The 17,885-nt window shown below is 35.2% G+C and overlaps 1 protein-coding gene across 5 annotated transcripts in view; it reads right to left on the bottom strand.

The window, feature by feature from the left end:
* The window catches only part of SEX4 (dual specificity protein phosphatase (DsPTP1) family protein), a 182,971-nt gene that overhangs the window by 54,999 nt on the left and 110,087 nt on the right, over positions 1 to 17,885 (bottom strand). For all 5 annotated transcript variants that reach the window (XM_089826615.1, XM_089826635.1, XM_089826624.1 and 2 more), the window contains 2 exons: positions 8,620 to 8,676; positions 7,066 to 7,161 (listed from right to left, as the gene is read on the bottom strand). In XM_089826615.1, coding sequence (XP_089682741.1) covers positions 7,066 to 7,161; positions 8,620 to 8,676 — 153 coding nt within the window. The remainder of the gene's footprint in view (positions 1 to 7,065; positions 7,162 to 8,619; positions 8,677 to 17,885) is intronic.

The following is a 17,885-nucleotide window of genomic DNA, read 5'->3' as shown; positions in this document are numbered from 1 at the left end:
AGATTATTTGATAAATTCAAATATTAATATTAAGATATTATAGTGTGATCATATCTACTTTTAGAATATAAAGTCTTCCATATCATATATAGAAATAGAGATTTACACCAAAGAGAAGATATATTTAAAATTTACACATCCAAATTACCAAACTTCAAAACTTATGAAAAGAAATTTGGGCCATTATATCCTCACATTTCAACCCTAGAACTCGCTCATTTCGCATATTGCATTATCTAGAAAGATTGAGAATAATGGAACACATAGGGTTTGAGCACTTGGTAAAAATCATTGTTAGCCACCATGGATGGAATTTGATGCTCTTGTCTAGACTTCATTTTTCAGTATTTCTGTTACACCCGTGTGAAGGTGAGATTTCTTTCCAAAATCGCATACATATTCTTTCGGCTCTCTTTTAGTCATATTCTTGCAATAAATTTTTGTTTGACTTGTTCATGCTATTTTCCTTGTCATCTACAACAACTCGCAGCGGTTTTGTTTATTCCATTCAGCTTTGACAATTTTTGGAAGTTCTTGCTTGAAAGGTAAGCCGCCAGGCGAATAGAAGAGTTAGAGCTGAATTCCTTCACAAACAATAAAATAAAAGTTCCTTTCTGTGCATAATGTCTTTAGATCTCCAGTCTTACTTCTTGCCACTAAAACCCATAATGTTTTTTAACTTTTCATTTCACTCTTACAGGGCTTTCATTTTGTTTTGTTTTCATACAACTACGAATTTGGATATTTGCAAAAATTCGCCCAGAGCTACAGCTGAAGGTTTCATTTTTTTTGTCTCCAACTGTTTCTTCTGTTTCCAATCTGTTGCCACTGAGACTAGATGCCTTCATACTCCAGGAATTACAAGCTATATTTCCATTTTGCAAATCTGAAGATATATTGCAGGTATCAGTTTTGATTGAAAGTCCTCCAATCCTAGGTTTGTTTTAGATTTACATTCTGTAGTAGTCGTGACTATAGAGTATGCTGTAGTGTTGCTTGACCACCATGAAAGACACCACCATTGCTTGGACTGGGTAAGCCAAATCTGTTCTCTTTCAAATACTGGTGTGAGTATTGAAGGTTTATTTTTCTTTTCTATGGATCAATTTCATTATATTCACTTCTCCTTTGCTCTTGTGCTTATGACAGTAGCATTTATTTTCCCCTTCTGAGTATCTTCAAGAGTTTTCATGAATGTTTGATGTTGTGACTTATGACTTTGCTCATGCAGTGTTCATCCTTAATCCTTCTATTTATTTAATGATTCCATAGTTGTACTTGTTTCACCAGCAGCCCTGTTCTCTTATACATTTGCTATAGAAGCTTACATTATCTTATTCACTTGTTTAATATGAAACAAAAGGTTTCAAGTTGGAATTACTTGTCTCTTTAATGTTTTACTTTTCTGGTATTGAATTTTCTGTAACATATCTATTATGAAAGCAAAAGGTTCATAAAATGAAAATGTCCCTTTTATACTTCATTATATTTGTTCTGATCAGCTTCATTGGTTCAATCTTTTATAGGCACGTCGAGCTCAAAAACCCTCGTAAGATCCTACAGTTATATCCGCATACCTATAAGAGATAGGACGTTGCACAATAGTAATAAAACATTTTGGCGTGATTGTTTTCCTTTTCTGCTGATATATATTTTTTATTTTGCGAAGATGAATGGCATGATAGGGATATGAATATGAGGCGAGATGAGACAGTCATTGCCGGATCTAACAATCTTTTCTATGAATGCAAGGTTAGAATGTATGGATGGGACGCTGTTCAAGGCAGCGAATGGGTGGAAGCAAAAGGATGCAACTCAATCAGTCATTACAGGCAATGACTAGTGCCCATGACCTTTCCTCTATTTTGCTTATTTCATGTTATTTATTTTGGCAGAGTAGGAATATATATCAATAGTTTAGGGACTACTCTCACGGTCAATTGTGTGAGAGAATTTCACTTTCAGCATTCTTTTATCATTTCATGTTTGTAAATATCAATTGTATTATCATGATGAATAATACAAGGACATTATCTATTCTTTCAATATGAAAGAAAGTGTTTTCTTTGCAATTTTGAGTATGAGTTGAAAGTGATAAGCATGTATGCTTTACTTCATTTGATTTTTCCGAACTGAATTTTAGAGTTAAAATTAAGTAACAATTACATTAGCACTCTATTTTCAACATTTATTTTTAATTGAAAATTTCCAAAATTCATAAAACCAAGAAACAACACATTTGAACTATCAAAATATGACTTCCAAGTGTTTGATAAAATGCCAAATTGTTGATTATTAAAAGAAATTGATGTTGATTAAGCTATAACCAGCTGAGAGTTATTACATAAAATTAGATCTCCAGCCTGATATTTCTATATTCTTGTATCAACATGTTAGTATTTCATAGTGTTCTCCAGTTTCTCCTTACTTCATTATGTAACTCATATGTATTCAACAAAATGTTAAAAAAAATTGAAAAACAAATTTGATTCCACATTTAGAAAACAAATTTGAGTTTGCATTTGAAACTCCAGAGAGGACTAGTTGATGTGAGTTTTGTTTCCCTACAACTTATAGAATTGAATACTTAGTTTTTCAGGATGAAACACCGAATGTCTAACTCTCTCTTGAATAAGGATGTTCATATTCTAAACCATATGCATGGATTGTAAGATAAAATGAGACAACCTCAAGGTATTGTAGACTTTCACTCAATTATAATGATGTGATATGTTGGTTATCACTAAGGAACTTACAATGTTCATCCAGTGGTTCTCAACTTCACTTAACTTCCTCAGTTACTTTCAACAAAATAAACTACAAAAAATAAGGGTTTCGAAAGCTAATCTACTCCTAGAATGTAAGAAATAGTGGATGTCCTTGTGACTCTACTAGACTTAGTTTAGCCATCGACGTCAACCAAGCTATGCAATCTCCTAAGGTAAATGTAAAATGTTCAAGCTACCACCATTCCATCAACACCATCAATCGATGCATATCAATGTGCAAGCAATAATCAAAGCCAATTTCATATGAATGTCATTCTACCATACAAGGCAAGCTTACAATCAGCAAGTAGCTAGTGGTTTGGTCTAAGGGAGTTCACCAAAGATATATCCATTCAACTAAACACTAGTAAAGAAACATGAGGAAATGAAGAAACCATGCAACACTTCAAAGCAACACTAGCGATCCACCATGAATACCAACAATGAATCAACAATTACTTTGATAGCATTAAGGCAACAATTTCAACTAGTCTCCTCTCCTACTCTACTTCTAAAACTAACCTTATATCTCCTCTCTAATGAATCTAAAATGTACTTGTTTACAAAAGAAAAGATCTTGGCCTTTTATAGTTGTTCAATCACAATGAAGGGCCAAGATCAATTCAAGATCAAGTGCCAAGATCAACCCATCATAAACCCTCATTAGGGTTTCCACACTATCATCCAATTACATGAAGGCACTACCTTATGAGCCAACAAGAATATTACAATGCTTTTGAAAGCCAATGAGAAAATATGTATGCTTGCCATAATATGATTGAATGTGCTTGGACACGTGTGACCAGAATTTTTGGATTAGTTGAAGACATGTGCGAGCCACTTCAACATCCCAATCTCATAGAATTGATTAATTCTTTGGTGATAGAGAAAATATCTCTTGATACTCAACATTATCAAGCCTCCAATGGTGAAGGCATATTTCTCAAATTCTCCCCATCCTTTGTTCTTGGAAATTTTCTCACTGCTGTGATTTTGAACTTGCTTCTACTTGCAAACATGATGTATCTTTCAATGCCCTGGGCTTGATCCTCTTGAAGTGATGAAATCTTTATGTACTTAGAACCTTCAAAGTAAACTTGGATTTCCAGAGTAAATTCAAGTTGATGACAATTTTCTTCGATTTTTTGTTCTCCTTGTTTTTTGTTTTGTTGGACTCCATATTGATCTTGCCTTGAGTTTGCATTTTGATATCCAGATTTTGAACCTCCTCATTCGAAGTCTTCAAGCACCTTCTTGCTTGAAGTTTTGAATTTGATCTTGTAACATCCATTTTCATTGGCGAGATGATTGAGGATTTCCATACCACCCATTTTCTGATCTTCGAAGTTGCTCCACTGAGTGAATCTTCAATTCAGGCCTCCCTCCTCCATAGTTGCCTTGCAAACACAAATGAGAAATTTTATCAAGTTTACAAAATTATGAGATTAAATGACGTGACGGAAATCTGAAAGCCTGCATGGAATGAAATTGCATCTATATTTGTTTTAAATTTTTAAATCAACCTTCTCTTCTAAAACGAGGCAAAATGCATTTTGATCGTGGATTTTCTAAGGTTCAAGATCACATTTCTCCTCTCCTTTTTTTACTGCAAATCCCAAGTTCTGGCCTCAACATCTGAACTTCTCTAGGTTTTGGGTTTAATTGAACCCGATGCTTATATATCTGTCCAGATTTTGCCTCTCCCGCACTTTATCTCTGGTTTCTTTGGAAAATCAGTGATGTTCTCTCTCCAGAACTCCCTATAATTGTTTTCATGATCATGAAACCTCTGCTAAACAATAAGTTGCTTCCCCTCTAGGAAATCGCTGCCACTATACTGTGTGGATCTGCTCTTGAAGGAAGTCACTGCCTTGGAAGAGAGGTATCTGCCTCTTTATGCCAACTTACTGCTCTTGGGAGAAAGAGCTCTTTTGTGAGTTTGATGAATAATTAAATTGCCTCCACCTTCTTGTATAAGCATTTCAAAAACATGAAGAGGTATGTCCCAAGACAGGGCTGACTTGCTTCATTTTGGCAAATCAAATCATTATAATTTAAACAATCATTCCCCCACCAATTAGGATGAAAGACGTGTTTTTGTCTTGAGATTCTATGTCAAATGTCCCTTTCATATCCTCCCACCGATCTGGCTTTGATCCTATAATTCTGGGCAGAATTATGGAGGGAGTCGAGATTGAGATTCTCGAAAAAAGTGTGGACTCCACCTCCTATTCGAGAATTTGTTTTCCTCTTCTTGTGTGATTCATTATGTCCATCTTACCACCTCACAAAGTCAAGGAGGAAATCAAGGGGAGGCTAGGATTAAGTTTCAGTTTACATAGTTGTCACCTCACATGTTTGTAGTGACATTGAGAGTTTATTGGGATTATGGATCCTGACTAGGGGGTGCATTCCACCATAATATCAGGAGTATCTCAGCTTTTCCTTGAATTTCGACCTTCTTCCTTTACATTTAAAACTTCCTCAAATGGTAACAACTTTGTTCCAACTCATATCTTGCTCAAAAAATGATCTTTTATCCTCAAAATTTTGTGATTATCTACTTCAAACTTTGTCTTTTCACCAACTTATTCATCATGGAGTAGAGGATATCCATTGAAATGTCATCAAGTAGAGGCAGGGATATGGATTTTGTCAAGATTTTCCATAGGGAAAGGAGCAGAAATTCGGTTGTAGTTGAGACTAGGAATCCTGACAGGGGTGCGGATTCCACCTCCATGTTGGGATTGTTCTTGACTTGGATCTGTTTTACCATTTGTTATCTCATCCTTTCCATCTATATGATATGGCTTCATGTTCATTTTACAGCCCATCTTCACTGTTTCCTTCTGATTTTCATGATTCACCATGTATATTTGTCGAAAATCCCACATTCCTCACAAATTCTTTGAGTTTTGAAATCTGACTTTATGTCTCTCAATATGGAGAAGGCTATATTTTATCACAAAAGTCAATTTACAGCTTGAAAACATCCAAATTTTTCATAAGCATTAGGAATGAGTCTGAATTTCATTCAAAGCTAGGAGTGGAAATTTGATGTCTGTTGGGACTGGGACTCCTGATAGGGGGGTGGTTTCGACCTTGCTGTCAGGATTATTTACTTTGCATATCAACTCAAAAAAAAAAAATCAGCCCGCCTTACTTACCTTTCGTGCCTTAGGCTTCATTTCCATAATTTTCCTTCACCATTGATTTGATTTTGTTTGGATCTTCCCTTCAAATACAGATAGGGGGGTGGTTTCCACCTTGCTGTCAGGATTATTCACTTTGCATATCAACTCAAAAAAAAATCACCCCACCTTACTTACCTTTCGTACCTTACGCTTCATTTCCATAATTTTCCTTCACCATTGATTTGATTTTTTTGAATTTTACCTGGTTCACCCTTCCTCTCATTCGACTTGGCTTCTTTTATAGATTCTGACTTAGATCTGACATTGTAGTTGATTGGAGGCCATCTTATCTTGGGTGGAAATTGAGGTGTTGACTACATTTAAAATCTCGAGAGAGAGCAGTGGATTCCAAGTTGTCAAGATTTTTCCAAGGGATGAAAAAAATGTTCAAGGGTGCTTCCTTCCTTTCAAAAGTTCAATTTCTCTTTGTTGCCTCTATGAGATTTTTCCCACTTCCACCATTTTCTCCAAGCTTTGCCTTTGGTCAGCATATTAAGTTACCTTGGTTTCAATTTCTTCTTTACTCCCCAAAATCACGTCCCTTCAAATTCTCTTCATTACAGCAGCTCACTTTATGCAAAACTTTGAATTCTATGCTAGACTCTTGACTCATAAATGAGCAAGGTTTCTCAAACTCATCTCTAAGGCCACGGGAATTTTGCAACCACCATCAGCTGAAACTTTTTAAGACCACAACTACTCCTACAGATAAAGGAAAAAGAGGGGCTCCCCATTGCAAAGGGGCGATGGTGTGAAAACCTCAAAATAGGACCCCCATTATCTAGAATGACTAGATACTTTTCAGCATTGGTGGAAGGTAAGGAATAGATGTATAGAAAAAGATTGCTTAGATAAATATAAAAATGGCCCAAATGATTATGGAACGCCCAAATTGTTGAATAGACAAGCAGTTTGATTTGAAAACAAACAAGAAATATTTGATACATTATCAGATTTCCATAATTCATTATTAATTCGAATCAGTTTCTCGCTTTGATTGTGTACGTGTTGAAAATTACATACACAATCAAATCCAGAAACAAATTTGAATTAAAAAAACATTCAACTATCTAGCTGCTTCTGAACTGAAAAGTAGTTCTCACCTGGCCCCATCCAATATCAAGTCCAGCTACTTCCACCAATGAGAATTTTCCTTTCTTCCACTTCAGAGTTGCAAGTTGTTTACTTGCATTTGTAAGCTGTGAATTTACAAAAAAATTCTATCAAAATACAATGATAAGACACCTTCCCAAAGTTCAAGCATTTTAACAAACTTGTGACTCTACATCAGATTAGAACTAGATATGTCATTCTGCAAATTAAAAAAATCAATCAGATCTAAGAAAATTCTAGAACACGTTAGCTATTCATAAAAAAACTGGCAACTGAAGAGCACAACATACATTATTCAAGGAAGCTCATTTCGTTACAATGCCAATATATGATCATGAAGATTATCCAATCTAATATTTCAAGAAGCTAGAAAAAGAATTCCCAGTACTCATTCTTTGCCCAAATTTAAATCATTTAGGTACATCAAATTACTGGAAAATTCCATGGCCTTAATTTTTTATTTCCTAAAGGTAAAAACTGCTAAGTTTAGATTCTGCTTATAACAATATCATAGGAAACCTATTGATCAAAATCCCTGATGCAATTGTAGTAACAGATAAATGACCATGGTATATTATACACACTTCATATTGATGATTATGGTCTGACATCAATGAAATGAAATTATAATTCTATGCAAGATACAGTGGTTTCAATATTATGAAGGATTCTAAGTGTGTAACCAGTAAGTCCTAGTTAGATATACTGTTTAAGTGTGCTCATGTATCCAATGTCCATGGTCAATAGGTAAGAGATGTTCATAGTCACATGTTGGGATATTCCAATGCCAATAGCTCTTGAAAACAAAACAAGAACAACTTATAAATAACCTTACAGATATCTTCTACCTTTGATTTAGTCCCTTTATAATTAGTTGCACAATTTATTAGCACAGTAGAACTCAATTGTCTATGAACCATTTTTATGTGAGTGCCACATGCACCTTTTTTTAAGAGAACCCAACAGCAATGTTTTTTCAGTGAATGTCACATGCAGCTGTTTCTAGTATGAATCTGAAGGATATACCACATGTAAAATTGTCATCAAATTGCAGCAGTTCAATCTTTGTATGTTGACTTATCATTGGATATGAATTTTTCAATATATTAATCATGGCCTTAGATCAATCAAAACATGCAGAGATTAGTAATATGCCTAATTATCTTCCACCTAATATGCACCCAAAGCATAGTTCTTAGGTGATTGTCACATGTGCCAGTTCCAAGAGTGCATCTAAAGGAGTATATTAAAGATAAAAAAAATTAATAAATACACTTGATACAACTTTTCTATTGTACCAATCTTGACCTAAAATTAATCAATATGTATAGATTAATGATATGACTAACATTAATCTTTATCCCAGTGAACACCCAAAGAAATGTTTCTTATGTGATTGTCACATGTACCTACCTCAAGAGTGCATATGAAGGAATCTATCACAGGTGAAAATTTCATCAAATCGCATCAATGAAATCTATGTATGTTGACTAATTATAGAAATATGCATAGGAAATGGCATTGATAATAAGCTTGTGACTTACCATGTCAGCAGTTGCGCTCTTTATGGCTTCCAACTTTGGAAAGCAAGGACGAACACTCTGAAAGAAGAAATTAAAAAACAATTATCGCCAAGGGATAACTGATTCATCTGATAACATGTGTTACCAGTGTCAATGCAACATGGAGATACCATGGTTATAAATAAAAAATGGTTGAATTGTAGACACTAAAAGAAGACACATTTTTATATCATCAAAAATCAGCTTTCATAAGCAAGACATATCGAAAAAAAAAAATTAACTGATCATAGATCTGATATTCTAGGTTAAGTACTCTTTGAATAATATCTACAGCTATGGACTGCTAGTAGTTGTTGAACTATTTACCTGCAAATATATTTGTTGGATGATCGATCAAGTTATTCAATAATGTTTGTCATACATCAGATGTCCTATCTACTATCAAAATCCTCTAAACTGGAGATCAAATTGAATAGAATGGAACTGGAATATGAACATGAAATTGTGCTGCAACCATACAATTTGAATGCGTATGCATGATCATTCCACAAAATAAATAATATAAGAACTTGGTACTTCTGCATGTACAAAAATAATTGTTGAAAAATAGAAGGGTATGATACAATACATCTAGTGATGGGCTTGTAGATTAATACAAATTTGGCCAATGTCCCTGACCATTAAAATCTAGTCATACCCAGATTAAAAGTGAAGCCCCCAATGAGATTTGATAGTTCATATTACCAGCAGAATAGAGCACAACTACGAAACATAAAAATATCAAAATGTACTGTCATTATTTTCTGTCTCCCACTATGCTGAACATCCTACTCGTTGTAATTCTGATCGATTCATTTTTTATTGCAAGTTTGTCTCAAATGTATAGCTTTTCACATGTTTGTGGCTCCACCTTTAGCTAAACCTCTAAGGGAGTTTAGCATGGCAGCTCAGGCTGGATTGAGGAAACCTATCCTTAAAAGCCACAAACTCTCTTCTTCTCCATCCTTACTAATAGCTTTAACTGAGCAAATACCTGTTTTACAATTAAGCATTATTTCAGTTTTTTACTATAGATGGTTAACCTGTTTGAGTACCAAACATTTCCCTAGAAAAAGAAATCCTCATCTTCAACTCAGGTCATTTTTATTTGTATCATCAATCTATTTGTAATATTGTATATTGGCAAGTTATGACTCATAATTACCAGACTTAGACTCACCTCGGACACAGATAAGCAGAAGTTAATGAATGCACTTTCCAAAGGTCTTTATAATAATGAGAACTAAGTTTATTCTGGTCACAGATTCTATTGTCAAGCCTCGGATCAGCTCATCACTGCCTTCATCCCACTCATGTCTCCCTCCAGAGGCACAAAGCAGCCGCTTACACCCGTCTCCAAGCACACTTAAACTGTTAGACCTCATCAAGGATTCACCAGACAGTGGCACCCTACCTCCAGTGTTACTTGGAGACAGTCCCAAACTCTTGGTCGTCCAAGGGCGTATCCTTCAGTGTTGGATCACTTCTTACTAAGAAAGGATAGCTAGTCCTTCTCTCGTCTGTTGTTTTCCTTCTTTGCTTTCTTGTTTGCTCTTTCCCCGACACCATTTGGTGCTCTTGCTGGGTTTTTCCCCACCGTTGTAATCTCCTTGTCCCTTGGACCCTTTGTTGGTCTCTTGTTGGACATTAATATCATTATCTTATCTTATCTTCATCTGAATTTAGTGAAGTCTTCCTTGATGTTGATAAGGAAATGTATGAGTCTGATACAAATGCTCTCTTGGTTGATATCTTTTTGATAATATTCTGTCTTGACCTCTGATATGAGTTTGGTATATACACTATTGTCAGATGGATATTGTTCTGATGATAATACTTTAATTTGATCTCTATTATTGTATCCTTGTAATTCCTCTTAGTGTTCATATGATCGTATGCTTTTTGGACATTACACATACTTTTTTCAAGGATAAATCAGAATTTCATTTCATATTTCTCTCTGTGTCTGCTCAAATGAAGCCTTCTTATATCTGCAATTATCTTCTATACCCTCCTTTGTTCATGCAAGTCTTCAAGGATCTTTCTTCTTCAAATTTGTATCTGCTCTTCAAAATCTGTATGTTTATAATTTTTTCATGAACCCCAAAGATGTCTCATTTTCCCCTACTGAGTGTCTGAGACTTTACATCAAACAATTTGCTTGTCTTTAAGAAAGATATCATGTTTTTTTCTCCCTAGCAGTTTTGGTAATTCCCTTTTCTTATTCTCCTGATTACTCATGGTTTGCATGAAAGGCCCATACTCATCAGAGAAGAATATAACAGAACAATTAATTAACTAAATAAACCTTATACCAAAAATAGCAGACAATACACTTTTAATACAGTCTGACTTTTCTTACTTTAAAGAACTAAAAATACTGAGACAAAAGCATACAGAGATAACAGATGTTCCCTTAAAACATAAATCTCAAATTAAAAACCCATAAGCATTTCACCGTGATATTACAGCATGCTAAAAAATTACTTGAGAATATGCAGCAAGGCCACATCCAGAAATCATTAGCTCAAGCCAAGGTAAAGATTCATGACCAAACCAATTCCTTACAGTCCCATGACAGTCAAAATACCCAAATCATCCCACAGATTCTTCCATGTTAAAACAAGCACCCATGCTTCGATGAGAATGTAATGTCCCTGTTTTTGGGTCCTCTAGCTATGCAGTTGTTGCAGACATTTTGACTTTGCGTTGGCAAGATTCAAGGGAAGCTTTGATATTTCCACTGAGCTTGGCTGGTTTAGAGGAGTTAAATGATGCTTTTAGATGTTATTTTTGGCTTCTGATTGGGCTCCAAGATTCTTGGAGGGAGCCTCTATTTTTGGTAAGTCGCCCAATCAAGCTCATTTTTCATCTTTCATCATCAGGACGACTCTTGTGCCAAATATCGATTTCGACGCTTTCCAGTCATTTTCACAAGTTGGGTGTACTAAAGGCTATAATCTAATTAAATTTACTAAGGTTGTTATTTTAATGAGAACCTTCGTGTTATAGCTCATTGGAACCAAGATGAGACGTTTTAAATCTTGGGCGCATAAAATAGGGCCCTTATTAGAATATTATTATTACTTTAATGGTCATCTTTTGTATATTATGTAAATTAGGTAGATAAGATTGTTTCTACAATCTTCTTCTTATTAGATACTTGCTATTTTGTACATTTGTAAAAAACAATAATGATCGTCTTGATCATTTGTTAATACAACAAATAATTTACTAAGTACTTCTCAATAATATGGTATCAAAGCATTGTTTCATTCTCAGAAGAATTTTAGTTTCATTTTCAAAATTGTCTACTCATTGATTTATTTTTTTGAATTTTTTTCTATGGGATTTTGCTTCTTTGTTCTCAAAACCCGACTAGGGTTTTTACCACAATAGCTTCTAAAAATCGTGTAGATCTACAAGTTGCACAGGTTCCTAGAAACAATATTTTGCATGGAAAAAAACATTTGGGAGTCGTTTGCGACTCACGTGGTTTGTTTATTCTTTAAAAAATTCCGATGTGATTTCTCTATTGTTCGACATTGCGGCTCCCATCCTTATCTCAAGCTTGTTTGCTTGTTTTCTATGCAATGAGACTTCTTCTCTACAAATGTCATTTTCTTTTCTCGCAAATTGAGTCGCTACTTGTGCCCTTTTCCTACAAACTTCTGCTCTTATTGCTGCAATCAACACCTTATGTGATCTACAAGCTCCATTTTCGACCTCCTATGGTCATTTTTTCTACAACCCATTCTTTTGATGTTTTTACAGATGGCTGGAGTTTCCTTTGAAACTCTCACTTCCTTTGTCAGATTTAAAATCTAAGTTTAGATTTTTTGTCAATTTTTCAAGACTTCAATTGGGTCATCGACTTAATTTAGTGGGTGTCTCGAAATCCATACCAACCGGAATTTTGTTTTGATTTTGATTCCTACAGGTCTTGTCAAGATCTCTTCTAGGTCTTCGTTTAATTTATTAGGATCAGGTGGAAACTTTTCTCAAAATCTATGCCAGATGTATTTTATTATTTTTTTAAGTTTGTGCCTACATTTGCCTCTATTTTTTGCATTGGTCTTCGTGTTTCAAATTTTGTGCTAACACCTCTTCTTTGATTTTCATTTTTTGTGCATTGGAAAATGTGCAAGATGGCATAATTGACCAACTTAATGTTGGAAGGTAATTAGAGATTCAATGGCAAAAATTATAACATCTGGAAGTAGTACATGCTGGCATTCTTCAAATATCGTTGCCTTGATACATTTGTTTAGGGAACAAAGACTTGACCTACCACAGACCAAGCAAACTTAGACAAGTAGTAGTGTCCTAAGTCACTTGGTACCCATAGAAGTACCTTCAGTTTTGTTGTCCTGCATTTTGTGGTGACAAAATGTAGGTAATAGTACAAAACTTTTTCAAGCTAGTTTCGCTTTTCTCTGAGTTGAATTTGTTATTCAATTGGTTAATATTGATTGATCAATTAACTCGAATTCATGTAACAAATTCTTTTACTGAAGGCTTTCGTCAAGTCTTTTTTGTTTTTTTTGTTTGTCGAGCCTATGCTTGATTTTTGAGGCCTTCAACGTCCTTTTCTTCGTTTTTGAGTGTGTGTTTGTTGGTTTTTAGTCCTTTGGTTTTGCTCAAGTCATTGATTTCGGTTTTCCCTTCAATTTGAGCTATCTTAGGGCTTAATCAAAGTTGGCAATCCAAAGATATGACCAATTTAATGCCTAGAAAGTCGACCCTTTTTATCCAACTACAAAAATTAGAAATATCATATTATATTTTAAATTTGACATTCACTTTTTGAAAAATATAACTTAAATTCACTTTATGATATGTTTTTAAGTTACTTTATCATTTAAATTTTTCACTTAAAGAAACCATAGTGCACTTTATGTTATATTTTTAAATTGAGTTGTTCTTTTATTTTTCACTTAAGTCACTATATTAGCTATATAGTTTGATTTAATTTTTTATTTATAAATCAAATGCTCTAGCAAATATTACTTTTAAAATGATATTTGCACATTATATTTTTTATATGATAGTGTACATATTATTTATGGCCCATTTAAGCAATATTTCATCAAAAATCAAATTAACATGTGCTTAATTCATCACCTAAGTTGTTTGGAACATGTCTACAAGCATATTTCATAAAAAAAAATGCAATTGCACCTAAAAGGTGCGATTTTGAAAGGAAATGCATGCAAGTACATGAAAAATATGCTATGACATCAAAAAGGTGAGAATTACATGTTATATATAATCGCACCTAAAAGGTGCGTTTGGACTTGGAAAGCATATTTTAAAGCATGTAGTTGCACCAAAAATGTGTGTTTTTGCTGAATGAGGCTCATTGCAAATTTGAAAAACATGTAAAGGCGCCAAAAAGGTGTGTTTTTATTAGAATAATCTTTATGTTTCTTTTTAATGCTCACTATTGTATCTTATTGTATCTCTATAAAATATTAGATTGTTTCTAATATTTAGGTGTAGTCTAGAATAGAATGTTTCTATTCTATTCGACTCTCCTCTTTGTATATATAGATCATTTGATCTTTGATTAACAAGTCAAGTATTCAGCCATTTACGTTTGTAACATGGTATCAGAGCTAAATACTTTTAAAAAATTCGGAAAAATTTATAATTTCTTCTTGAAATTATCTGTTTAGAATTTTTCCAAAATTATTTCAGCTAATTTTTTTAAAAACCTGCCTAGGGTTTTCTGCCTAGAGAAATTCCCGAACTAGGGTTTGCAAATCGCATGGAAATACCTGCAACTCACGATTTTTTTTGGCCGCCAAATTTGTGACTAGTTTCAATTTGTTTCGTGGACAGATTCGTTTGAAAATCGCATCTGAAAAATTTGAGCTACAAATCGCGATTTTTTCCCTGCCTTCCAACTGCAACAAGTCTGCAGCCCACGTTTTCTCTGCTTGTGTTTTCTGCAAACCCTACCTCGGCTCATCTTCGCTTGCATCTGCAAACTCAAGATGTCCATTTTCGATTTCTCTGCAACTCATGCCTGCAACTGATCGGGGTTTGTTTTCTCTTGCAAATCGTGGCATAAAAACAAATTTTCAACTCGCATTTTTTGTCGAGAAATCGCGATTCTAATCAACACCATTTCATGGTATTTGGACGTCCTTTTTTTCACCCATCTACGCACCCTAAACTGCCTTTTTTGGAGGTTTTTGCAACCGGCTAGGGTTTTGCCCAAAACCCTAATTTTTGGTGTTGGAAAAATTTTCTGATCACATATTCTTGGTGGGTTTTTGGAGATCTCAAATGGGTTGTCATCAAATTTTTCTAGGGGCCTCAATTTTCGAGCCAACGGATCCAAATTCTGACAACATATTATTTTTGGATTTTTCGAGCTCTCTTTTGGGTACTTCTGTGATTTTTCTAAGTCTTTCATTTTCTCACCTCAAAATTTTTGCCATTTGAGATATTCACATATTATGAGCATATGTATCAGCAGCATCAAAAGTCAGACTCAATTAAAAAGCAAGCCAATGTTGCCCCATGCTCAAAGCAAAAAGAATCTATCTACCATGCCTTTATGGTCAGCATACTTGCAAATCATGTGAAATCTTCTAGCTGGTACATAGATTCTGGTGCCTCCCGACATTTCACTCATAGGCATGATTGGTTTGTTGAATTCACTCCCTATTCTAACTCAATAATCTTTGGAGGCGGCAAAGAATACAATATTGTGAACAAGGGCAATGTTCAGATTCAGTCCGGAGGAAGAAGACTCATGTTCTTCAATGTATGTTATGTTCTTGGCATGAAACATAATCTTCTGTCAGTTAGTTAAATTATGGAGCACTCTCCTCAATTGGATGTCATTTTTAGTGGAAATAAGTGTTCAATTATTGATTGTGCTTCTCGCACTACACTTATTGTCGGTCTTGAGGATCATGGTATTTATAGGCTTGTCGATTCAGGCGATTCCCTTGAGCGTGCCTTCATTTGCTCTTAGCAACCTCTAGCATCAGTGATACGGTCACCTAAACATTTAATATCTAGTACAACTTGCTTGGAATAATTTAGTCCATGGCCTACCTGATATCCAAACCCAGAACCATTGCGTTTGTGGAGCTTGCCAAGCAGGGAAGCAACATAGGACACCATTTAAGGATGGTGAATCATGGCGGGCATCTAAAGTACTCCAGCTGGTCCTCGCTGATGTATGCAGTCCTATGAATACTCCTATTACTGGGAACAAGTACTTCTTACTCTTTGTGGATGATTTCAGTTGCAAAACGTGGGTATATTTTCTTAAGAAAAAATCAGATGCTTTTCCTGTATTTCAGCAATTTAAAGCCCTAGTAGAAAAAGAGTTTGGTTCCCCATCCGTACTCTTAGGACTGATAATGGGGGGGAATTCTGTTCTTCAACTTTCTCTAACTTTTGTACTACTCATGGCATTAGACACCACACCTCACACCCCTCAACAAAGCGGTGTTGTAGAGCATCGAAATCGTACCATCACAGAAATGGCTAGGGCTATGCTAGAAGATAGAAATGTTCTCAAAAAATATTGGGTAGAAGCAGTATCCACAGCTGTCTACCTTCTTAACCCATCACCCACCCTTGTAGTTAACCATAAGACTCTTAAGGAAGCCTGGTCTAGTCGCAAACCTAAGATCAACCATTTGAAAGTTTTTGGCTCTCTAGCATATGTATGGATTCCTAATGCGAAACGCACTAAGTTGGATTCCAAAAGCCAGAAACTCATGTTTACAGGATACAGTCACACACATAAGGCCTACAGACTAATTGATGTAAACAATGATCGTTTAATCTTCAGTCATGATGTTGTGTTTGATGAGGAACTCAGACCATTTCAGCTCTCTGCCTCCCCGCCGCATTCAGAGATTCAGTCTCCAGCAATCTCTGACTTGGGTCCTTCTATTTTATATGAGTCATCTGATGCTAGTGATACACCACCTCAGCCACCTCCAGATAATACAACTCCTGCTCTTGCTCCTCATCCAGCTATTCCGACAATATCTCATATTGGCTCCTCTACTCTTCAGCCAAAATGGTGGGCTCAAACAATTAGTGATCTTCGTCTTGATTAACTCATTAAGGGTAGAACCTCCAGAAAAAAGAGTATTCAGCACAACATAGTTAATGTTTCTCTTATGGCCAACATCCACAGTATACCTAAGGCCCAGACATATGCAGAGGCCAAAGGAATTCCAAAATGGGAACAAGCAATGGATGCTAAGCTTCAAAGTCTTCAAAAGAATCACACCTAGTTTCTTTCAGATCTCCCTCCTGGGAAGAAACCCATTAGTTGTAAATAGGTCTATAAGGTCAAGTACCATACAAATGGTACCTTGGACAAATACAAAGCCAAACTTGTTGCTCGAGGATTCACCTAGCGCAAAGGCAATGACTATGAGGAGAGCTTTGTAATGTCCCCTTTTTAGCATTCATAGCATGATGTTGTCGTTAGCCTATTTCCCCACGGTCCCATAGGCTAAACAGGACATTAAAGGGACTTAGAGGCCATTTGGCCTAGATAGTTTCAATTGTAGGTCTTTCTGAGGGGTTTTGAGGCAACTTTGGGCATACTTACTATTTATAGTAAGTCATCTTGGACATGGTCGGAGATCCAGGGGCAGCAGTATGTCGATGGTAATTGTTTAAAATCGACAAGAAAACTTGTTTATCACTGATAAGATTTGTTATGCATTGATAAAGCTATTTTATAAAGTTAAATTTAAATATTTAACTTTATTAATGCATACACTATAGTTTGTGGGAAATATTTAAATTAAAAAGAGTCCCCTTTATTTTATAACACATTGGAGACATAAGTTACATAAAGGGAGTTATGTTTTATCCCACATTGAGAAAACGAAAGATGGAGCTCTTGTGAGAACACTATAAAAGAAATAGAAGAGCTTCTTTTAAGCAAGCTTGGGAATATCAAAGAAATTGGGAAATTTTTTGGAGATTATGTCTCAATAGTTTGAAGGATGAAATCCCTTCAAGCTGGAAATCTTGACGCCATTGAAAGATATGGTCTTGAGATTCAACATAGTAGCAATCCAAAAAAGCAGATACGAAAAAGCAGTCCGGAAAAGCCGAACCGAAAAAGCAGGCTGAAAAAGCGAGTACGAAAAAGCAGTCCGAAAAAGAACCAAAAAAGCAGGCCGAAAAAGCAATTCGAAAAAAGCAAAGCAGAAGGAGCAGCATTGAAGGAAATTATTACAGCCATCTAC

The sequence above is a fragment of the Cupressus sempervirens genome, chromosome 1 (genome assembly GCF_028749045.1).
Source record: "Cupressus sempervirens isolate cs-2001-9-10 chromosome 1, ASM2874904v1, whole genome shotgun sequence".
NCBI lineage: Eukaryota > Viridiplantae > Streptophyta > Pinopsida > Cupressales > Cupressaceae > Cupressus > Cupressus sempervirens.
Note: the sequence above shows the minus strand (reverse complement) of the source record. Positions and strands in the feature narration are given on the sequence as shown.